Raw genomic sequence first — 24,204 nt, 5'->3', positions numbered from 1 at the left:
CCACTACCTCGCAGAGGCAAATATTGTAGGCTACTTTTACTCCACTACATTTATTTTAAAACTTTAGTTACTTACTAGTGACAAGCTCACAACGCACTGCAAAGTGATGCGTTGTGAACTTGTATATCTGCTATTATGGTTAAATGTAGATTGAAAAAGAACAAACCAAGTACAGTACAACTCGGGTCAATTTTTATTAAAGGGTTAGTTCAGATGTTTGGACTTAAAGCTGTAGGAAATACTTGCCATTACTTTAGTGGTTGCAAAGGTATTTATTGATTCTCTGATTCCAGTGGTGGGAGTTCTGGTCTGGTTTCGCTGAATATTAAGTCCATATATATTAAAGGAGTGATTTGTGCGATTTGGAAAAAAACCCGGTCCACCCGGTAACAAGATGTGCACATGCACACGCTCTACAGGGGAAGTACAACTGACCAACAGCACGTGCACCAATGCCCGCCCCACTCGATCATGATTGGAGGAAGGCCCCTCTCATCCTGATTGGATGAAGGCTTTGCCACCCAAAGCCCAAACCGAAACTAGGGTTTTTTTGACCCCAGGGGCTCACTGGGGACAGGGAGGAACTCCTTATATGGTCAGCACACTTTATAGTAGGGAGGATTATCCAAAAAATGAGAAAAAATAAGTGATATTTGAATTAAGTGAAATCACTGAATATACCTTTAAGTTCCAGTCATTTGGAGGGGGGCACTGGGGGCCACGCTGCCACGCATTAAAAATAAATGTATCCACAAAACTATAGAGTCATTTCTATTTACTTATATTAGGCCTACAGAGCGTGCAAGTAATGTTGTTTGTCCGGTGCTCCGATGTGTATGTCCGTGGCTGCGTATGACGTAATGATTAATTTGTGCTTGATATGGCATTGGTTTCAGATTACATACATGTATACATAGGGGCATTACCTTTAATCCACCCGACACTGAAACATATAATTATTACGTCACCATCGAGCCAGTTATACCCTGGCATTGCCATTGGTACATATCTTCATGTAATGATTAATTTGTGCTTCATATGGCATTGGTTTCAAGTCGACAGCGCTCTGCTTGCACAAGTAGGCCATAAATGGCCTACTTGTGTGCAACACACAAGTAGGCACTCGACATAGTGCCGTTCTAGTTGTTACCTATTTCTACCAACTTTACACAACTTTCATTCAACTTTGACCCCTCTGTCACATGGAACTATTTTTTGTGTCCAGTATCACTACGCCGGCAGCAGCACAAAACCATATCAGGGTAACGGATCTCTTTGAATAACAGATGTATTTGATAATTCAATTACCAGAGATAATATGATCATCAAGTCATGGTGTCATCAAAATACGAGAAACAATTGAAGTTACTTTGTTTGAATCAATTTGGTAATTTTTTTTGAGGGGCGCTAGCTACGTAGCCCCTCATATGCCCAGCTTTGTGTGTCTGCGTGTACCACATTCCATGCTCAGTGATTGGCTGAGCACGGAATGTGATGTATGATGATGATGTATGATGAAAAGCCAAAAGGGCGCCGCTCACTTCACACGAGTGTGATTATTTTTTTAAACTCACAGAAATATTTACGTTTTTACCTCCGTATAAATTACATGGCATTGTGGCATCTGACCAAAAAAAGGAAGAGAAAAAAAAATCATCAAACGTGTCCTTGATTCCCAGTAATTTTACCCCAGGCAATTCCACTCTGTCCACTCTCAGTATTCCAGGATGTGTTTCTTGATGACTTCATCAAAAAAGGTCTTGACTGAAAGACATTGTCTTCTTCTTTATTGTGTTGCTTGGCTTGAGGAAGTGGGAAGTGAATTGTACTTGATCAGAGGAGTACAACACATGAATCCCCCCCATTTGTTTTTGTAACCAGCATTCTTTATTGTGTTACAGAGACGTTCTGTTCTCAGGCACAGAGAGTTGCTGTTTATTATAAGTTAATTTGAAAATGTCATATACTGTGGGGGTAAATGAAGTGAGAAGGAAGCGTGGCGTGTATACCGACTTGCATGGGTTTGTGTGTGTGTGTGTGTGTGTGTGTGTGTGTGTGTGTGTGTGTGTGTGTGTGTGTGTGTGTGTACATATGGGTAAAAATAGTGAAAGCCTGGGGGAGAGGGGTTTCAGGTGGGAATTGTCCCAGCGGCTATTTGTAGGGTTGATGTGAGAGTGGGCGGGGGTTATGTTATGGATTAGTGGGTGGGGCTTCCTTCACATCAGGACACAGAGTTCAACAAATCCTGCAGGAAGACATCAGGGTCTGGAATTTCAGAGAGAAGACCTACAACATCCAGGAACTCAGAGAAGGACTCAGCGGCCATTAGTTCATCCTGGAAAGCTCTCAGCACACGCTCAGAGGCCTCAGAGATGGGCATGTCGTTATGGCGCACGTACTCGGCCAGTGAGAAGGACCAGCCCCCCTCCGTGTTGCTGGTGGGTACTTTCCTGAACATGTCAAAGACGAGATCCACCAGGCCCCAAAACAGAAGAGGGGAGTGATAAACTGCATACTCCCTTGGTGTTTTATCTGTGAGTTTGTTGGTGCAGACCGCTGAGACTTTGCGGGTGTGTTCGGTGACCAGGAGCCTTCTCAGGAAGTACATGCGCAAGCTCCTCCAGCGTTCAGGGGGCAGTATGTGCATGGCCAAGATGGTGAAGTAGTGTGGCCCGTCCACCTCGTACGAGTTCTCCACCCACTTGTCACACGGCTGCTCCTGAAAACCTTGCAACTTCTTCTCCTCCCGAGACGTGGCCCTCGTAGTGTTGAGGAGATGGAGTGCAGTGTGAATGATGTATGGGATGAGGTGGATGTTGCTCTCTCTCCCTCCTCCGCCTGTGTCCACGCTGAACGACTGCTCAGTGGCAAAGCGGATGAACAGTAGCTTGGTGTCGTGGATGTTGAGCTGGTAAGTAGGCTCATGCTGGCCTGTGCACTTCTGTATATATGTGTTGTGCCTTGCCAGGCAGGTGGAAAAGGCTGATTTTGGAACATGCGGCCCCCACAGGGGGAGCAGCCCATTGCACTTGGTGTTGGCATTCTGGAGAGCAGCGCTCTCCCACTCCTCTCGTCCACGACTGACAGCTGCCAGGTGGCAGTCATAATGGACTATGTTAAAGTGCGAGACGCTGCTGTAGCCCTGCTGCTTCTGAGGCTTGTTTTCAAAGTCCTCCAAGACCACACACTTGGTGAAGGTGTATATGCCTAGGACTTTAGTTGGCTGGACCTTGTAACCCTCTCTGCAGATACAGCAGGCCAGGCCTGGCTCCTCTATCAACTCCTCCATCTGTTTGAGAAATGAGGTCTTGGTCACCACCTGACCCTTCTCGTTGGTCGTCATTCCCAGAGTGCCCAGGGCTTTCTGTCTCATGGCCATGGCCATGCGTTTCTTCTCGGCCCTGGTCTCCCTGCGGGCGGCGTCTATCTTCAGGTTGATTTCGGCATGCTCCCTCAACGCCTCCAGCAGGTTCTCTGCCAGCGTGCCGATGCCCTCGTCACTGGACACCTGCTCCAGCTTATGTAGGTCGGGGATCGAATCGGCACCTATCAGCACCTGCGTGGGCGGATGTTGGGTAGCCAGTCCACGGAGCAGTCTGAGAATGAAGGGTAACGCAGGTCGAGACAAGAACTTTGCCCAGACATCTGCATCCAGGTTCTTGGCATTGGGGATATGTTTCTTCATGTAATCAAGCGCGCTCTGCGTGATCGCCTTCTGGAGAATGAGGTCTTTGAGCTGATGGCCATTGCTGTTGTTTTTGATGCCAGCAGCAATCTTACAGAAGCAATCTAGAAAGACCTTGTCGTCTACACTGTTCTCCTCGTCGTACTTGTCAAAGCTGCAGCAGGGCTTGAAGCGTTCCACCAGGATGCACATTTTCTCCAGTTCACCGAATGACAGGTAGGGGATGATGCGCAGGAGGCCCTGCAGGACACTGGGGTTGGAGCGGACGAAGGGGGTGGTGATCTGGTCCAACAGCATCACTAGCTGGTCCTTGTCTCCTGTCAGCAGCAGGTTACCCTTGTCCTCTGAAATCTCTGCGTTGGCTTCGTCTAGAATGATCTCCATGATGCTCAGGACCTGCTCAGCTATGGAGGCTCCACCGCTGTCCTTACTCTCCTGCTCAGCCACCAAAGACAGGTTGAGAGTTCCCAGCATGACATTGAGAGTGTTCTTCTCCGGTTTTACCAGCTGCTGCCTGTTCACACTCACCTTAACAGAGTAGCTGAAAAGCTTCAGCAATACAGTAAGTAGGTGCCTTCCTTGTTTGAAGTCTTTGATTCCAGAAAGCCGGTTGAGCATACACTCCAGTCCTCCACACTGGGCCATAACTCCTGCCATCTTGTACACCTCCTCGTCATCCAGCTCTTCATCTGTTGTTGAGTCCAGTGACTCGATGAATTCCTCTGTAGCTTCTCCCGACAGGCCCCTCATACGGTAAATAATTCTCATGGGCACGCGCTCATTTGTGGGGAACCAGACCTTCCTGTACACCTCAGCCACTGACAGATCCAAACTGATGATCTTGTTGTTGACCAGAAGCTCCATGCCACTGTCATCCTCCAGTAGCGCCACCAGGTCACAGTCCTGGCAGATCTTGTTCTTGATGTCCCTCATCAGGGGGCCAATGGGGTCGTTGCTGCTGTAAGGATTCCCTGGCATGTGGCCCTGCAGGAAGTCCTCCTGCTGGGGGTCTTTCTCCAGCGTCACAAAGAACTCTGCCACCTCATTCTTCTCAGGATAGATGATACTGCATAGTCTTTCAAAGATGAAGACAGGTGTCCTGTAGTCATCCAGGCTGTAACGCTTGGCTGTCTCTATGCACACCGCCATGAAGGCCTTGGTTTCAGACTCCATTCCTGTCGTCATGTCCTCCAGCATCTCCAGCAGCATGTCCTGGGTGTTGTCAATGAGTTTTGTGCGCTGAACCACCAGCTTCCTCAGGCAAAGGTAGCCGTTCAGCACAGTGCTCACTAACCTGCTCTTAAAGTGCCGTTTGATGGACTCAACCTCTACAAAGGATGACAGTAATCCAGTCAAACTCTTGAGTGCATAACCTTGCTGCAAGTCTGTGCTAAGCGTAGCCTCTTCCAGAGCCAACAGATTGGCTATTTCCTGGGTGATCAGGTTACCGATGTAGGGCAGGACTCCACGAGCTGCTAGGTACACCTTCCAGTGAGCTGGTTCGATCAGTTTCTGGTACAGACCCAGGAATTCCGCCGCACACTCCCCCGCCACTCTCAACTCATCCAGGTAACTGGTGAGCAGGTCGAGGACATGTTGTTTGCGGCTGGGGATTGTAGTCAGGGCCTCGACGATGGTGCAAGCTGCCTGTCTGGCTGCCTGAGTAGCAGGAGTGAAGAGAACCTGTCGCAGCCAGTTGTTATGGCTTAGCTTGAGCAGCCAAGGGAAAGGTCCCTCTGTCTTGGCTCTCATGAACTGCTTCCACTTCCATACGTACTTCTCTAGCATGTACTGTCTCCGCAGCTCAGTCTTGCTCTGAGGCTTCGACACCGTCTCCTGGCATCTTGCGGGGAGACACTTTTTCCAGGCCTCATAAGATGCTTTGGAGTCCTTCTTGAGCCAGAGTTGGGCCTGTGCATGGATTTCATTGCTGTAGGGCTTGACTGTAGTCAGGGACTCAACAGCAGCATCCTTGTTCTTTTTGCTGGTGGGAGAAGGAGGTTTTATCAGCTTCTGTAGGATCCTCAGGCACATTAGAGTGATGTTCGCCACAACAGCAGGAGTCTTTATGTTAACTGACATGAGGAACAGACTTAGTGCGCAACGCAGCCTCAACTCCCAGCATCCTCCCTCTTTGGAAATGGAGTCTGTAAGCAATAACATCTCATACTGCAAATTGCTGACCTGCTGACCTTTGATGGCAGACTCAACCTTGGCGATGATGAGGTCATTCATCTGCTGAGTGGCCTCCATGTGATCTCTGGTTAGAAGACAGACCAGCTGACGGACCTCCTCCCTCATGGCGGCCGTGCCTCGCCGCAAGCTACAGTCAAACAGCTCTGCAATGAGACCCTGCAGGACCAGGATATGCCGCAGGGCAGGGTTGGTAGCCAGGGCACGGAGCAGGGTGATGCAATGGCCAGTGACAGCCGAGGCACAGCCGTAGCACTTATTGGAAGAGGTGGGGCCACAACCGAGCACAGAATTGGCGCGGTACTGGCTGGCTGTGATGGTGGGCTGGTGGCTGCTGCTGCTACGTGAAGACTTGGTGGCAGCTTCTCTCTCCTGGAGGTCATACTCCAGGAGCTCCTTACGGGACACCAACACTTTCTGCATGATCTTGGAGAGCTCATCAAACGAGGTCTTGCAGTCTCCACTGTATTCTTGGGCCAGCTGCTGGATGTACCTGTTGACGTTGGCCGAGGGCGGGCCAAGCCCTGCCGCCACACCCAAGTCATCCTGTGGTTTCTCTGGCGCCGCCTCGTTAACTTTGGACAGGAGGCTCTCCAGCTGTGGCCGGTGGCCCATGAGCTGGTGGTATATCCGGTCAGCTTTGTCCAAAAGAGTGTTGATATTGGTCACCGCCTTTTTCCTGTCCTCCTCGTTCTCAATGGGATCCACGGCACAGCACGGCTTAGCATACAACACAAAATCAAAATGGGCGTATTTGCAGAAACCACAGGTGTTGCAGAGGAAGGGGTCCTTCTCATCATAATTGATGGCCCTGCACTTTTGGCACTGGTTGACGTTCTCGCGACAGTTCCCACACATCCCTGGGTTGGTGGGCACTGCGGAATTGCAGCGTGGGCACAGGAGTGTGTCTGTGGAGGCCTGGTAATTTTCATAGAAATCGGAGAACTCGATCATCAGGTTGGATGCAACAATGGGCAGGGGGAGGTCAATCTTCACCTCTGTTTGTCCTGGGATAAGCTGGACCTGCTTAGCTTTCTGCCAGCGTGCAGGCTTGTTCTTCAGCTCCACGACAGCCTGTACTGTCCTGTTGTTGTAGTACAGGTTGATAGTGCGGGCGATTTTGGTGCGCTTCAGGTCACCAATTGTCACTGTGACCTTGCTGATGGTGTGGCTGCCGATGAGCTTGACCACCTGCTGTGTGGTGGTGTAGTGCGTGTCCACTTTGATCGATGACAGTTTGATGTTCGAGAAGGGAACTTCAGGGTTGTTGCACGCCAAGCAGGGGTCACTCTCCAGGAAAAAGCCGCCATCAAACTCCACAAAAACTGACAAAGTGTTGTAGATGTTGGAGTTTGGGTGGTTGGTTAGGATGTGGTTCTGTGCCTTCAGAATCTCCACAGCTTTCTGAGAGTATTCCTTCAGCTTTTCCTCAGTCTGTGGGGTCTTGAGGGAGAAGTATCCAAGCAGGTCGACAAATTGGGCAGCTTTGCATCCGTAAGCTGGCAGCTCAGGCCAGATAGCCCAGGTGAGCTCCAACAATATCTCTTGCTGAGTCTTACTGGAGTTCCTATAGATATGCAGTGCCAAGGAATGGGCCTGCCAGCGCATGGCAGATGAGCTGGACTTGAGGAGAAAGCAGCGAATTAACTGAATGAGAGTTTCCTTGTCGACGATTTTGTTGAGCTGGCTGACCAGCGCTGTGCACAGCTGATCCTCTTGGCTGCCAACCTCATCACCCTCCTTGTCTTTCTCCTTGTCTTCTTTTTTGCTCTTATCACTGGACGACAGGGAGGCTTCTGCCTGCCCACTACTGCCAGAGCCTCCTCCTGAGAAGGAAGAGGAGGAGCTGGCAACAACCTTGCCTCCACACAGGGCACAGGAGAGGAGCTGGAGCAGGACTGGAGAAACACCTTCATCCACCAGGAAACTGACCTGAAGCAGGAAGTACAGCACAGAGTCATCCTTCATACAGAATTTCTGCCAGTTGATGGTCCTCTGGGTGGCGATTTCAGCACAAGCCTTTAGATGTTCCATCAGACTGATGAGTGTGTGGTACTGCAGGGCAGAGCCAGATGTAACAGTGACCACGCCGGCCCGCAGGAAGATGCCCTGCTCCTCCAGGAGCTTCTTGATTCCACGCATGTGAGAATCCAATGTGTGCAGATCTCGCCGCTGCCGATACGTCTCCTTGGAACCGCACATGAATAGCAGCAGCTTGCGGACCTGCCTCTTCACAAACGGTGTCGGCTGGATCATCAGATACTCAGACAGGATATAGAACCAGGAGTGGTCAAACTCAGGAGGTGGGATGCGCGGGTTGGTGTCTGCAAGCTTCTTGATTTGGTAGGGAAGCCGAAGCACCATCTCAGTCAGAAGCTCAGAGTAGGCCTCAAAAACATCACCAGCATGACTCTTGACATATTGGCGCAGGAAGAAGGGACTCATGTCAGGTAGAGAGGAGGTGCTGTACGGGCGGAGGAGCTGGCTGATGGCCATGGACTCCTCCTCACGCTGCTGGCTCTTCCAGTACTCCAACAGGGACTTCAGCACATGGAGACAGTAGTCGATGGCACCCGAGCTGAGCAGGGCTGTTGCTGTGGCGTTGGAAACCAACGAGGACGACTCAGAGCAGGATTTGGAGCCAGACTTTGTTCTAGACATGACGACGCTGAGCAGTCTCATGATGACCAAGTGGACTTCATTGATGGAGCTATGCTCATTCTTTCTGGATATGTCATTTTTGTGCATGCCAAGCTCTGCGATTAGTTGTGCCAGAAGGTCATCTAGAGTACCCTTGTCCTTGTCGTCCTCTCCATCCAGGTCAGAGGTCAACATGAGGATGACCTGCATGTAAGGGATGGCGTGGACTCCGCCCACATTGTGCAGCTGTGGCAGATGCTGCAGCAGGCGCTCCAGGAGCATCAGACGCACCGTGTGCAGCCTGTTGCTGGTGTGGATATCTCCCTCATTCTCTTTCTCTCCCTTTGAGCCGTCTCCCTCCTGCTGGGCTGTGGTGGTGCTTTTGGCCCCGGTACTGGAGCCTGGACCCACAGTGTGGCCCTCCACTGTCCTGTCCCCATATGCACTGCTACGTCCTGACACCTTGTGTTCCCCTGCTACAGAGTCGATGGCAGATCCTCCACTATCTGAGCCCACACTGCCACTGTGTTCTGCTGGAGATGTCGGCAGTGTGTAGCCCTCTGTGGCTGCAGGTCTGCCCTCGTTATCTGATGCCGGGGCTGAAGCTGTGGTGTCGGAGAGTGTTCCAGCATCCAGGGAGGAGGAGCTGGGGGCCTGACCTGACAGATCCTGCTCCTGACTCTCCTGTCTGCCCTCATCTACAGTCAGCACTGACTGGCGCTGTTTGTTTCTTGGTCGAAGCACTCTAATCAGCGCCTGCTTACAGGCAAAGCTCACAGATGTATCTGGGCACAGCAACATTTGCATGTATATCTTGGAGGCTACATTGATGTAGTCCAGTTCACAGGTGTAGTATCCATGGATAATGTCCACCAGAGCATTCACTGTTACTTCTACGTGGGACAGACCTGGCAGATGGGCAGGAGCCAGGAAGGAGTTCTTTGGTTTGAGGGCGTGGAGTTTCCAGAAGTTATTCATCAGCTGCATGATGAAGTTACAGGTCTCGATCTCCCCTGGCTTTTGACCGGAGTCATGAAGCGGTGGCTTGTTCTCTGTGAACTGGACCAGGTTGTTGGGTCTCGTGATGGCGATGGAACGTGTTGTAATCACCAGCCTCTGGAAGACATCGGGGTCCAGCTCTCTGCCCTCACGGCCGCAAATGTTCAGACACTGCACTGCAGTACCCAGCAAGGACTGGTCCTTGTGATTGTGATAGGCCGTGTGGCTGGTGTGCAAGCTGGCCAGAAGTCCTTTGGTCCGCTGCTGTACACCAGCTGGGGTCGGTATGGAGAGGAGCAGGGTAGCCAGCTCTAGTGCTGCAGCCTTGTTCTTTCCCTTTTCACTGGAGGAACACACTGCGAAGCAGCTTTCCAGAGCTTCAAGGGAGCTAACCACCAATCTCTCTAGTACGCTGCCATTGGTGGCGGTGGGTGTGACTATGTCGCCATCTGATGAGCCGTTGCCCTGGTTGAAGTTGGAGCTGCAGACGTTGACAGAGGTGGAGAAGTCCTCAGGTGGTTCCTCAGGCCAGCCAAACTGTTCCTTGGTCTTACCGTGAATGTTGATAGAGTCCAGCATGGTCACTCCAGCCGAGTCAACGGATGCTCCAACGAAGATGGAGAGCTTCTTGTCAGCCTGCAGGGCCTCCTCTCTAGTGAAGGGCAAGTCGAACCAGCGGCCATGTTTCAGTTTTATCTGCATGGTGCGACCGAAGAGCTGCAGGTAGGACGGAGCCCTTTCAATGGCCTGAGTGCCCACCTGTACCCGCATCCCTGTCATCACCATGGAGCTGTTGTTGTTGACGGCTTCTATCGTGAACCCGCCAGGCTTGGTGTTGGCGACATACATCCCAGTGGAATTGAGTCTGTGTTTGATCTGCTGTCCGTTGTAGACCTGCAGTAGGTCATTTCCTCCAAACTCCACCTCTGTCAGTTGCTGATTGTGCTCAAAGAAGTCGATGGGGAAGGTCACCTGACTGGTGGTAGCAGCTGCCTTGCCTTTGTGTACTGGCGTCATGATGCCGATACCACAGCTGGGCTGCAGTGAGGGCTGGAGCCAGTAAGACGTGTTGTCTACATTGGCCATGTAAATACGCAGGCTGCCATCCTCACACAGCACAATTATGGTGGTTCGCTGTTGCTCATTGCTGGCAGTATGGCGGATAGCCACCATGTCTTGGATCTTAGCTTTGGCAGGCAATGTTTTGATCTCCTGGATCAGGAAGGTGTCTGGTTTGACCATGATGACAAGAGGAATGCCTGTTGTCTGCTGCACACAGCACACCATCCCTGGGTGGTTCATTACCTCAGACCACTGACACAGAGCAGGATATATCTCCCCACCACTTGAGCCTTTGATGTTGATGGTAAAGAGTCTCTGGACATTGGTGGTGCTACGGCTGATGGTGGCGGCAAAGGACTTGCCCTGGCTGTAGCTGAAGAACAGCATCTGGACCACATGGGAGTAGTAGACCGACACGCCACCTCCAGCTACCTGATCATTGCTATCCTTCAGGTCTTCATGTGTGATCTCCAACGCATTGGTGACGTAGAATGGGCCATGTTGGGCACTGCTAGACTCTTCCATGACCTGAGTGTACATGTAGCCTGCCGAGGACATGATGACGATGATGTTCTTCCCCTCTTCATTGAAGAGGAACGTAGCATCCCGGATCTTGGAGCTCGGGAGCAGAAAGTAGTACATGGGACTGAGGGCGTCCACAGACAGGTCATAGATGTTAACGAAGTCAGCTGTGATGATGGCGAGTTCAGCCTGAGAGCCAGGCAGCCAGATAGCTTTGATAATAAAGTTGCCAGTGGCTAGCTGCGGATGCAACACCAGGTGGTCTGACACAGAGCCTGCACTGCTGAACGTCAGAACATGACAGTCCTTGAGACCGCACACGGCCAGGTAGTCTTCGTTACAAGGGTTTCCCGTCAGGCTCAGGACGGTGAAAGGGATGTGAGCCGAGGCCAGACGGGTCAGTGTCAGCTTCCTCTTGCTGGAGTCAGCCTGCTCCAGGAGGGAAGACAGCTGCAGAACCGTTATCTTGCCCTTCCCATGGCTGACAGCGAGGTGCTGTCGGCGGCCGCGGGGGGACGACAGGACACACATGGCCACAGGACGCAGGACATGAGCACTGATGAGCTGCTGGATGGTCTGACCCTGGTCACCGCTGTAGTTCATCTGCACATTCTCAAAGGCTCCTTGCTGGGAGCTGAGCATGGGTACCATTAACTGATCGGTCATCTCCACAGTCTTGTCCTGATTGTACAGTTCATTGAGGGCCTGCTGGGAACGACTGTTGCTTCCCACAGCAGACGCCTGCTGTAAGTTTGTCTGGATGGCATCCCTCAGGAAGATGATCATTTCCAGAATGACTGCTGCAGTGGACGAGCCCAGCACTTGTGCCAGAAGCTCTTCCTGGCAGCCCTCGATGCTCTTGCACACACTGCTTTTCTTCGTCCTGTCCTCATCACAGATGGTGACCTTGCCCTTGTCAGAGGGTGAGGCATTCTGGTGGCGAATTGCGCCCTCAGCGATTTGCAGCTCGCTCAGGAGCGCTGGCGTGGATCCCATTCCATTGCTTGGGCTGTGTTTGACCAAGGCCGCTCTTGTTCTCTTCCCGTGTTGACCTGAGGTATTCGGTCTCACCCGGCAGCTGCCATCCTCCTTGGCACCGCAGTCACAGAAGAAAGAACCGTATTTGGCATAGGAGATCTCATGCTGTTTGTGACAGACCTTGGCGCACACTGTGCACACACCTGCCCCATCCGCCATATTACAGGTGTAACAGTGGTACCAATGCTGGTTCATGTATTCCTTCTGAGTGATGGTGAAGGTGCAGAGTTTATGACACAAGGCGTCTTCATCAGAGTCTTCAGCCTGAGAATCGCCCTCCTCCACAGCAAGCTCCTCTACCCAGTCCGAGTCCACCTCCATAGCTTTCTCCTCTCCCTCCACCAGGAGAGCAGAGGAGCCCTGGCCACTGCTCTGCCTCAGGGCGTTCATCACATCAGCCAGGTAGGAGATGATGTGGCATGAGCACTCGAGCATGCTCGCATGCTTGCCCCGAGTCAAATTTGCACTCGCGTTATCCACAACATTCTTCTGGGTCAAATATTTCTTGCATCTAGTCAGCCAATCAATGGCAGCCCTGTGCAGCTGCAGGTGACCGGACCCTTGGCCAGCACTGGCCAGAGTGGCCATAAGGACCATGAGGTCAGGAAAGCCTGTTCCGTCACCATTGGCAAGCATGTCTGTTGCCATGGGTATGAGTGTGCGGAGGAGGACCGTGCACACTCCCTCTCCCACCTGGCTGTTGTCACGTACAATATGGGTGGTGAGCACCTGCAGGAGCTGTCGGTTTTCCTGAACGATCTCCAGCTGCTCTGAGTCTTTGGGCGGGGTTGCTGTCATGCGTGTGAGCCAATACTGGAGGCGTGACGGCTCCACGCATGCCAGCTGAGCCAGGGATCCGCACAGGCAGAGCAGGCTGGGGTTTGGACTCTTCTCTGTGAGTTGGAAAAGTTTGTTGAAGAATTTTAGCACCCTATTACAAAACATTTCTGATAGGCTCTCATTGGCTGTTGTCATCATAATTTGGACCAACTCGCCACTGAATGAAAATAATTCCTCCATAGCCTTGCAGGCTAGACTGCTTTCAAGCTGCTTTTCAAGATATTGTAGGCATTCCTCCAGCACAGATTCATCCAAACCACTATTAGGGTCTGAGTGGTTGGCGATGATGTTGTAACAGCCAGTGACCAGGCATTCATAGATGCGGGCCAAGAAGGCGTCTGATTCTACAGCACCCAGGATGCGCTCGAGTGATGGGCTGCTGATCTCAGCTACACTCTCTGTGCTGCTCTCCAGAAGGAGAGGCAGCAGTGTGCGCACCACCTGTGAGGGGGTCAGCTCCTCGGTGACAATAATGTCTCCAGTGAGACGAACCAGCGAGAGGAGGATGTGTTTGAGAGAGGAGGCTAGGGCCAGGGACTGGCAGCCTAATGTGCCCAAGTGAGCAGCCTGAATGGCACTGATGTAGCTCTCTGATGGAATGGTGTCGTTGGAAAATGCATCACGCCATGATCCAATGTTGGGGAACTCATTGGTGTGGATGTTATTCCAAGTCTCACACAACGTCTGCACAGCTGAAGGCAAGTTCTGCATCACACTATGACCAAGCGTGTTGGCCTTGCAGCGCGTGGAGCCAATGGAGAGAACTGCTGCATAGCCTTGGAGTTTGGCCTCTGTCAGCTTCTTCTCTCCTTCCTCTGGGAGACTCATTACCATGTAAGACCTTGTGAAGGCAGTGTAAACATCAATCAACTGCAGCGTAACAGGCAGCAGGTTTTTGGTGATCTCCGAGGCTTTCGGGGTGTCCGCCTCTATGGCCACTTTGGACAGATGCTCATCTAGAGACACTTGCACCTTGGAAATGACCGCATCCAGTGTGTAGATAGCTTGGAGCGAGGGCACCTGATGAAGTGGTAGGATCGCACTTGAGTCCACGGATGAAAAGGCAGAAATCTGCCTGGCGATGTATGCCTCTGCTAGTTCCACGTCGTACTTCACAGTGCTGCATTTGGCCGCTGTTGTCTCGATCAGAGAGGCAGCCTGGTCTGCTGTCATCCCCTGCTTGACCAAGTTTTCCTTGATCCAGTTCACATAGGTGGGAACACGCAGACGAGAGGACCACCGTAAGGTGTGAAGGATGTCGCTCTCACGTGGGTCACTGCAGCCAGTGTTCAGCTGTTCCACGTAGGCTTTTGAGGGCGGCAGGACTCCCAGAATCCTCCACAGCACCAGGAAGTAGTACTGAAGCGAGCAGGCCTCCATGGGAGTGATTGGTTTGTTTTCTTGTCTCCTTGCCGTGTCAAACTGAGACCCCGCTGCCAGGAGTGAAATAAGCCATGAGTAAAGTTCATCATATTTCAGTGCACCACCAAATAGCTGGGGAAATACCTTGTCTAGTCTGCTAATGTTGTCTTCAGATACCTCAGGGGACAGTACGCAGTAGAACCTAGGCTGTATGGTGGAATCTGATGAGCAGTGCTTGGCCCAGTTGTCCTCAACCTCCTTAAAACCATAGTAGAGTGGAAGGTTGGTCTGTTTTCCTCCATCCTGAACAGAATTTGGCCCAGAGGATGGTGGGGTGAAAAGATTGTACTGTACCTGTTCAAAGAGGTACGAGGGTGCCTTGGAGTAGTGGTGTAGCAGGTAATCCAGCACCAAAAGCAGGCGCGCCAGGTTGAGGGGTACAGCCTTCAACTGGGTGTCTTTGTTCTGGGCCACCTCTGTGATGGCCTGGGTGACTAATGTGAAAACGGAGCGCCGGCCCTGCTCGGACAGGTTGTGAAAGAGCAGCAACAAGAGCTGCAGGTGTTCAACGTTGAGGTCCTCATCTGCGTGTACGGAGCCTTGGATGATATGCTGCTTCAGTGTTCCCAGGAACCTTTCCCAAACCTTCATGCACTCAGGCACATCTGGTTCTTCTTGCAGGCTGGCTTTATTCTGCCATATAAGGAGAAGTCTCGAGAGCACTGAGAGGGACTGAGGGTGGATGTAGAGAGGCCATGGACCCTCTGAAAAGGGGACAACTCCCAGCTTCTGAAGAAGGGTGCTCTGCAAGGCTGGGGATGGGAGGTCCGATGTCACCAGGGTGTGGTTGAAGTGATAAAGCGCCAGGGAAAACACATCTGAAGACACTTTGACATCTTTGTCTACGTCTTTGATGATGCTGGCCAATATAGCCATGTGCTGTTCGGTAAGAGACACGCTCAGGTAGTTGCGGATGAGGTTGTTCCGAGACTTCAGCATGGAAGTGGTGAAGTTCAGAATGCTGCATGCCAGACTTAGGAACAGCTCTGGGTCTTTACGGCCAGGAGGTGGGGGGGCAACTTTCTCTTTGGTTGGAGAGATATCTCTTTGGTTGGAGAGAATCTCTTCAAACGAAAGGCCCAAGATAGACTCTCTGTCATCATCGTCTTTACGGCCAGCCAAGATGTTGCCGTTCTCACTTGTATTCGGCTTTCCCCTCTTCACTCTAGGGGATGTCTCCAGGGGTGTAGGTGGGGGAGCCACTTTGTCTTTGGTTGGAGAGATAATCTCTTCAAACCAAAGCCCCAAGATAGACTCACTGTCATCATCTTGATTGCTATCCTCCTCTGTACTGCTGAAGTCATCTTCATAGTAGGTGTTTGAGTCAGTGGAGGCACTGGCATCACTGCTGACTAAACCCTTCCTCTGGCGCTGGAGAACACCTGCCTTCTTGTATGAAGTAGACAGCAGGGTGAACAGCAGGTTGGTCAGCGGTACAGAATCTATGAGCCTTTGGACTCTCTGGATGGAGGTGCTCTGAGCCATGATGTTGAGCTCAGCTGGAGGTCCATCACTGTCCGAGCCTTCATTGTTGCTTACCCGGTGCAGAGCCTCTACTTGAAGGTCTTGGAAAAGCGATGTCAGGAGTTTGATGGAGTGGTTAGCCAGGATTACAGACAGAACTCCAAACCCTTGGTGTTCTTTCCCAGGGCCAAGTGTAGGGGACCCAGCTCCATCTTTGGTGTGTGCAACGATGTCCTGAACACGCAGCGCAGCCAGAGAATCCTTCTCTTTACCTTTATCGGCCAGGGCAGTTGGGCTTAGGTTGAGGATCAGGTACAGGCTGTTTAACAGGCACCAGGCTCCCAGCAACTGGAAGTTCTGATAGTGCTCACCGCCCGCTCTACGAGAGTTACTGATTGCTTGTCCAATCATCTCATAGATTTCCAGACATTTCTGGACGGTGGTGGCTGCATCAGTTTCATAATCTTCCTCCTTTGTCACTGCAAAGCCATTGCCTACCTGCAAAATGGCCATGCAAGTAGCCACGCTTACACCAGCATAGAGACAGCTCATAGCCAATACGGTCATATCTAGTAGTCTGCCTGGTGTCAGTGGCTCCAGGACTGGTAGGGAGAGTGTGTCCAAAGCCATAGTCACGTCAATCACCAGTGAATGGAACCCATTGCGGACTGCATTGGCATCGGCCACAGTTGCAGGCATGATGAAGAATGAGTTGGCTGATACAGCATCCTGAAAACGGTTGATATAGCGAAGAAGGTAGGGCAGCTTGAGGCACACTCGTAGCAACTTCTCAGACCCACCTAGTTCCTGTAAGCTTAACACATTCTGAGAGACAAAGGCCTGAATGGCCTGATCCGTTGTTCTTTGGTCATCACAATCACTCTCAGCCTGCATGTGCGGTGCTGACGGAGAGGCCAAGATAGTGGTATGGTCAGCGTTAAAAACCGAAGTCAGCTGATTGAAGAAGTTCATTTGGACTTCCTTCTGTCGGAGCTCTGGGTTCACAGCACTCTCTGCCACATTTGAAAGCGTCTTGACAGTTTGAGGCAACTTGGCGGACTTCATCATAGCAGTGAAGGTAATGATCTCTGTGCGATCCAGTGTGCTGCGGCCAGTGCAAAGTCCTTTTATCAAAAGGACCAGGTGTTTCTGTGACACGGCACACGCTTCGTCCGGGTTCTCCAGCCTCAGTAGGGAGAATTCCATTAGTACTTTGCATGCTGCAGCCACCGACAGCAACTGATTCCTGGGTATTTGTCCACATACAGTGGCAATGGAATGTGCAGAGAGAGCCACAAACGACGAGTAGAAAGGCTCATGTTGTTTGTCATGGTGAAGAATCTCAGATTCGCTGTTTATTATAGTTCCAATAAGCTGAGGTAGCGCTTCCATTTCCAAAGCAGCCGCATACGAAGCAGATAAAAGCGGTTGGATAGCTGTTGTCCATTCGCGTTCTCCGTGTCCTCCGCTCGACGCCATCTTGAAATCCCTGGGGCCACTTCTGGGGTGCGTTCAGATATAGTGCACTGAGCACACTGTGCGACACAAACTAATATAACTGGGGTGCGCATATCCGGACGCACCCCTGCCGTGTCTGACATCAGTGCATGTTGTAAGGTTTGTGTCTGACATCAGCGCATGCTGAGAATCTCCATATTTGTGCATCGGATAGGATATGATGTCCCCAGTATAAATCTTGCCCAAATGGAGTTCCTCACATCATATTAGCCCAAATATGGAGTTCTACACAGTCATTTGGAATTTACAGTATCAATATATACTTAGGGCACCATTTTCGTTTTGCCTTAAAAGGACCCCTTATCCCTAAACTTCTTTGCCTATCTTTGCCTTCTTTGTCTCTTTATTGTTAATGGCGTTTAATGTTTGCACCGCCACCGTTTGTTTTTCATCACCATTACATCATCTAATCAACATGAGTTACTTTAATATATTAGCGCCCCTCACTTCACACGGGTGTGATTTTTACTATTTTGTGAGTTTGTACATGGGCTATTTGAACTATTCAAAAATGTAAAAAAAAAGGCAAAGAAGTTTAAGGTTAAGGGGTGAGGGACTGACACAAATAGGGCCCTTATGGCTCTATTATAGGTTAGGTTTAAAATAGTTTTACTGAGGTCAGGGTCAGGGTTAACGTTAGGTTTAGGTATAGTTTTACTGGGGTTGCAGCTATTTAAAATGCTCATTTGTTAATTGTATGGTCTTTCTCTCAGCTTCTGTGTTCTATGTTTCTATGGCTTATTGTGCGTATTGCATATAGCTTTTTGAGCGGTGCCTAACCACTCCAATGACTGGCTGAGTCTGTCTGTCTGTCTGTCTGTCTGTCTGGCGTACAAACAGCTGCAATACCGCTGGTGACCTAAAGTGGCACTGTTGAGCAGCCTCAAAGGGCCATTCACAGTCACACTAACTATAACTGCAGCCAGCCAGCGGTGTTGTTGAGCAGCCTGCACCGCTCTGTTCACACGGGTGTGATTTTTCCTATTGCTTGGCCCCGTCTAAGCTACATTTAATTTTGTTGTCGACTTACTGTGTATCCAGTACTCCACTGACTACAGGTTTATTACAATACATCTTCTGGATTAATCTAATCACTATCACAAACAATATCGGTTCTTGTTATTATATAAAGACCAGAACAAATAACCTGTAAGATAAATCATAATAAACCAGTCCATGACATAATGAAAATGCATCCATCTGTGAAGAACAGTGAGATTAGTTTTGAGGAAGGTTGAGGAAAAGCGCATGTTCTCAACAAATCTGTTCAAGGAGATGTGAAACGTTATGACCTTTAAAGGATCACTTCACCACTTTTCAACCTATCTTCATATAAGAGGTCCTCACTAATAATCTTGAAAAAATGGCGCAATTTTTTTCTACTCGGTCTGTGTCTCATAGGAGGGCTGTGGGAAGTTCAGAAACCGTCTTCCAGTGACATCGATGGGGAATACAAGCTAATAAAAACTGCAGGCTTTCTAGTCCTGAAAAGTTGCAATGCGAAAATGGAAGCCATCGTTCTCATAATGAAAATCTAAACATTTTTGTAAAAAAATCTTGTTTAGAAAATAATCTGCCTAATGATGTCACTGGAAGACGGTTTCTAAACTGCCCACAGCCCTCCTATGAGACAGACTGAGTAGGAAAAAAGCGTGCCATTTTATCATGATTATTAGTGAGGACCTATTATATGAAGATAGGTTGAAAAGTGGTGAAGTGGTCCTTTAAATGAGTTTCTCTTAAACACAATCATCTTATGCAGCTCAAGGAAGGTACTACAATGGCAATGAAGACAGAATGATAGAGCAGTGGTTCTCAAAGTGGGGTCCGGGGACCCCCAGGGGTCCTTGAGGGAGTTCCAGCGGGTCCCCAGCAAAATAATAGTTAGGAACCAAATGTACCCTTATGGGACTGTAACTCAAGAGTGAACCTGGTTCCATTTGTGCACTCAAGAGTTAAATTAACATAGTTTTTACAATATAAATTGGGGTCCGAGAGATAGAATGCCGTTAAATGGGCGTCCGTAACCTAATGCATGTCAAACTGGGGGTCCTTGAAATGAAACCGGTTGAAAATCACTGCGAGCCGTAAAAATGGGGGTCCGCAGGCTAAATGTCAATTTGGTGGTCCTTGACATGAAAAAGTTTGAGAACCACTGTGATAGAGTTCAATCTGGAATGTACCGTTGGTAGGGTTGTCCCGATCCGATCATGTGTTCGGAAATCGGGGCCGATCACGTCATTTTCAAATGATCGGAATTGGATTGGGAGCACAAAAGAAAAAAGTGATTGCGGCATCTCTATCAATATTATATCCACATCATGATATTAGACTTGATATTGTCTGTGATTTTGTACTATTGTGATATGGTGTAAGTGTTATAAATATCGGTTCGAGAAAAATCGGTATTGGCACATACTCAAAACCAAATGATCGGCATCGGATCGGGAGCAACACGTAATCATCCCCGACCTAAAATAATGAATGATGGCTCGTAGCATATTTATTACACTTCCGAGAACAGCAAAGTCCCCTTTGTTCTACAGGGCGTTCCCCAATGACAAAGATCCAACTAGAACATTCTGAGAGCCATAATTATGATTCTAGGACACAATTTCCTTTTGTCCAAAGTTAGCTGAAACACTAAATAAATAGAATAAATAATAAAATAAATTGCAAGGACTATTCATTATACAACAGGTCGTTTCAAGGAAGCAATCTGATTGGTTGAAACAGCCTTCTAGCCATGCGCCTAATGGAACACCTAATTAAAACATAGAAATCAGCTGGCTCTGTTCTCCCAGAGTGCAGCCGACTGGGTTGCTAGGCTAGAGTTTCTTGGGACATTTGTGGTCGTAGTGGGTACATCTGTCATTAAAAATGTCATTTCTTTTTAGCAAATATCTCAGTTTTAAGGGTAACTATTAAAGTACACCCTCTCGATGTGTAATATTGCTTAATCATATGTGGTAGAGAATTCAAGATCTTGATTCAGTAATGGGCTTTATACTAAATTATATGATGGGCAAAAATTAAAAAAAAAAAAAAATTCTTCCTTCTGCACAAAACTGTCAAGACAAACTTGCTTGGCTTCACCTTTGAAGAGAACGTGAGGGACTCAATGACAAATATGACTCCTGTAGGGAGACAGTGACTGGTTAATGAGGCAAGAAAAGTAAAATGGCTGACTACTGAAAAATACAGTGGTGTTTTATTTGCAAATTAAAAAGCACCGACAATATTAGTTACACTGTAAAAATTATTGACAACAATTACAAATCTTTATCATACAGTCCAGGAGATTAGTACCATTGTTGCTGTTATGCGTTATCACTTTAATTAATACTTTATAATGAAGAGATTCGGTACCTATGTACAACAGTTGGCAGTGAGAGGATGTGAGAAGGAAAAACAATCTTGTTCGACATAATGTATACTGCACCTCCGTACAATGAAAATGGAAGTAAAAGAACAACACGCGTCCACTTCCCTTTAGTACAGTACTGACATTTCACACTGTGAGAGAAGGGACCGCAGATGGAGAGTGTAAAACCCACATTCAATAATTTAGGTTGATCAAGCGCTGCGCATTATGTACATTACACCGTCAGGAAATTAAAAAGAGGACCCCACATGTGCGTCGTTATTAACGTCAGAACATCGTACAAAACTATTGCAAAAAAGAGCAGCTTCTGTAATCAATGCTTGACATCTAGTTGCAGTGGTAAGACGCGCCTGTACGGTCTTTTTCTAACAAGTCATACTGTTTGTTGGTTGGTTCGGGCCGGCATCGGTTTATGTTTTTGTTCTCCCAAGAGGCAACTTAAAAAACTGCTAAAATGAAATGAAACACAGGACAGGTTTACAAAATGTTTGACAACTGCCCCACCCCTTGCTGAAAACTGGTGCCAACCAGATTATATATATTTTTCTGTACATCCTGTTTGAAACTCTTGGACTGGACCGTGTATTAAATGGATATTTATCTAGCTTATGTTTGCCTTCACAGACTGTAGTAAGATCCATTTGTACGACTGTGCTTTCCAACGACGTGTATATGATGACAAATGATGGTCACTCTCTAGAGTACTTTAAATATTGTGCTTTCAACGTTCACCCCCGCGGCGGATCCTTGCTGATTTAGCCATGAGAATGACTCTAGAGAAGGTTAAGACACTGACAAATTAACAAACCAGGCTGTCGTACATCTGCGCCCGACATGACACTTAAAAACTAAACTGAGCTGTAGTGTTTTGTGTTGTGGTACATTCTACAATAATGCAATGCATCACCAACAGCATCATAGAAAAGTTAAAACAAAAAAATCTGGGTAAAAAAAAAAGAAGACTATCTTAAAAAAAACAAAAAAACAAAAAAAAGAACCCTCAAAAGTCCACATGATAATAGTATATTGAAGATTCTGTCCTGGCACTTGTAAATGCGATAACTATATTCTAGCAAGGCCTATCGGCTACAACACGTAGCCTCAGTCAGTGATGCCCGCTAATCCCACACCACATTCCTTTTCGACACCCAGGTCGTCTTGTCCATCGAGTAGCTAGTAATCTACAGTAGCTCCATTCATTCTGCATTGCCTGCTTAACTGTGCTCAAACATGACGAGTTCATACAGTACATTTTGTAGTTGGGAAAACACAATTGCTTGTGTGTTCAAGAAGTGAGCTCGACCCCCTTTTCATCAGGCCAGCGCTCTCAGTCTCAGCCTTCGTTCTTCTGATTTTAAGACGAAGATTTTAGTTTGTGTGAAGGAGAGGTGTAATCGAGGAAAGTAGGAGATGCTGTCGCTGCGACAACGTGGTACAGTCCTGCACCACGGCTTGCCATGTCTCCGGTTTGTATTGTGTAAAGGCTTACAAAGAGAAGGGAGGGGAATGCGCTTAAATAATGTCTCCGGTTATCATCTACGCAGCATTCCTCCTCACCACCCAACTCTTCCTTCATCCATCCATCTTATTTCATGAAGATCACACTAAGGCTCGGTCAACCCCCGTGTTCAAATCTCCATTTTGATCGATTTCTCATCTAGAACCAGTGTGGGGCGAATATGTCCCACTTCAGTCTTCCCAGAGAGTTCCCATCATACTCTGTCACAATCCCCCGGGCCCCGATGGAAGGCAGGGGGGGTTGAGCAGCGTGGTTCAGTCTGTGTGTTGTGGACCACCGTGGTGGTCCCTGCTACCTGGTATGAACCAGCTCCTCCCTGAGCCAGCTGGGTAGCGGCTGACCCATCCTGTACAGCAGCTTGGACAGCTCAATGTTGTGATCCCTGTAGTAATCCCTGAGGAACGCTTGGGACTGAAAGAAAAGGAGATTTGCACGTTTACAAATAAAACTGTCAGGATAAATTTACATGCATAGACTAAAATAGAGGACATCTACCAAATATGTGAAAGACATCGTACCTCGGCGTCCATGTCAGGGTACCTCCGTCCTTTACTCTTTCCCAAACACTTGGTCTTCCCTCCCTCGAGCAGTTGACACCAGAAGCCTTTCTTAGGGTCAAACCTGGAGATTTGGGGGGTAATGAAAAATCACACCCGTGTGAAGTGAGGGGCGCTAATAAATGAAAGTCTAACTCATGTTGATTAGGTGATGTAATGGTGATGTAAAACAAACGGTGCCAACCCAAACATTAAATGCCATTAACGATAAAGAGACAATATGACGTTATGAGGGACAATAGGACATACATTTTCCCTTCATTGTCGATGGCGTTTTTAAAACAAACATTGAACTAAAAACAAACATTAAACCTGTATATAGGTTATATCAAAAATAATGAGTAATGAAAAATAACTAATGACAGAAAATAGCCAATCTACAAGCCACAACACGTCGCAGCACGATGTGTTGTGAGCTTGAAGATCGGCTATTTCCAATACGCAACATGCTTCCATAGAAGACATGCTGGCTCCTATGCTGGCTTCTATGGAATCCAAATGTGAAATCAGTCATGACAACTGAGAACTTTAATCCATGCATTTGACTTTACTAAACGATCCCCAACATAAGACACTCACGCTAAGATCTTGTGATAGTTGACTGTGTTGGCCAGGCTTAGAAACTTCTGGATTTTATCCATGACTGAGGCCGGCTCAGTCTTCAACATCTGGCCATCGAGTACCAGCAACTGAAAGAGACACAGGAGTATAAAGCATTAGATATTCTTTATAGAACTTAACCAGTACAGACCAGACCAGATCACTGATGATGAATTGCATTTTTATAGCGCTTTTCCAAGTGCTCAAAGCGCTTTACAATGGTTCATTCATTCATACATTGGGAGGTGAAGCGGCGAACAGTCGACGCCAGCGTCCTCACTTCCCACATTCAGACACCAATGGTGGCAAGCTCACACCGACCAACTCATTGGAGGCAATGTAGGGTTCACTGTCTTGCCCAAGGACACTTCGACATGTGGACAGGAGGAGCCGGGATTCGAACCGCCGACCCAGGGATCATTGGACGACCTGCTCTACCTCCTGAGCCACAGCCGCCCATACTGGTCACTTCCATGTCGAACCCAGGACCTTCTTATATTCTACAGTACAACTACAGCATACCTGGCTGGAGTGGTAGTGGTTGAGCCAGCGCTCCATGTGGATGGCGTACCAGCCCGGCGTCAGGCAGCGGTTCTGGAGCACCCGCAGTTTGACGGGGGTGTTGTGGCCCGCCGTGATGACGTTGTGGAAGGAGTACTTCAAGGCCACGGGGTCATCATGGGCTCTCTGGTGCTGTGGGGGACAGGAAGGAAGGACGGACAGTGTTACAGTGGGGTCATCATGGGCTCTCTGGTGCTGT

The 24,204-nt window shown here is 48.9% G+C and overlaps 2 protein-coding genes across 2 annotated transcripts in view; both read right to left on the bottom strand.

Annotated features, from left to right (window-relative positions):
* Nucleotides 1–2,221: 2,221 nt before the first annotated feature.
* LOC306916708 (E3 ubiquitin-protein ligase UBR4-like) lies at nucleotides 2,222–17,344 on the bottom strand (the record flags this gene model as incomplete). The annotated part of the gene is made up of 1 exon (XM_079494724.1): nucleotides 2,222–17,344. One exon carries the CDS (start codon nucleotides 17,342–17,344, stop codon nucleotides 2,222–2,224), a length of 15,123 nt encoding a protein of 5,040 aa, XP_079350850.1.
* A 3,220-nt stretch (nucleotides 17,345–20,564) lies between these two features.
* The window catches only part of ndst1a (N-deacetylase/N-sulfotransferase (heparan glucosaminyl) 1a), a 55,069-nt gene continuing 51,429 nt past the window's right edge, over nucleotides 20,565–24,204 (bottom strand). Inside the window, exons 13-16 of the mRNA XM_079488459.1 lie at nucleotides 23,967–24,137; nucleotides 23,424–23,533; nucleotides 22,806–22,908; nucleotides 20,565–22,698 (exon numbers count right to left, since the gene is read on the bottom strand). Of these exons, the coding sequence (XP_079344585.1) occupies nucleotides 22,579–22,698; nucleotides 22,806–22,908; nucleotides 23,424–23,533; nucleotides 23,967–24,137 (504 nt within the window). The 3' untranslated portion in view covers nucleotides 20,565–22,578. The remainder of the gene's footprint in view (nucleotides 22,699–22,805; nucleotides 22,909–23,423; nucleotides 23,534–23,966; nucleotides 24,138–24,204) is intronic.

Source organism: Electrona antarctica (genome assembly GCF_951216825.1).
Source record: "Electrona antarctica genome assembly, chromosome: 1".
In the NCBI taxonomy this organism is placed as follows: Eukaryota; Metazoa; Chordata; class Actinopteri; order Myctophiformes; family Myctophidae; genus Electrona; species Electrona antarctica.
This window is presented reverse-complemented; position numbering and strand designations above follow the sequence as displayed.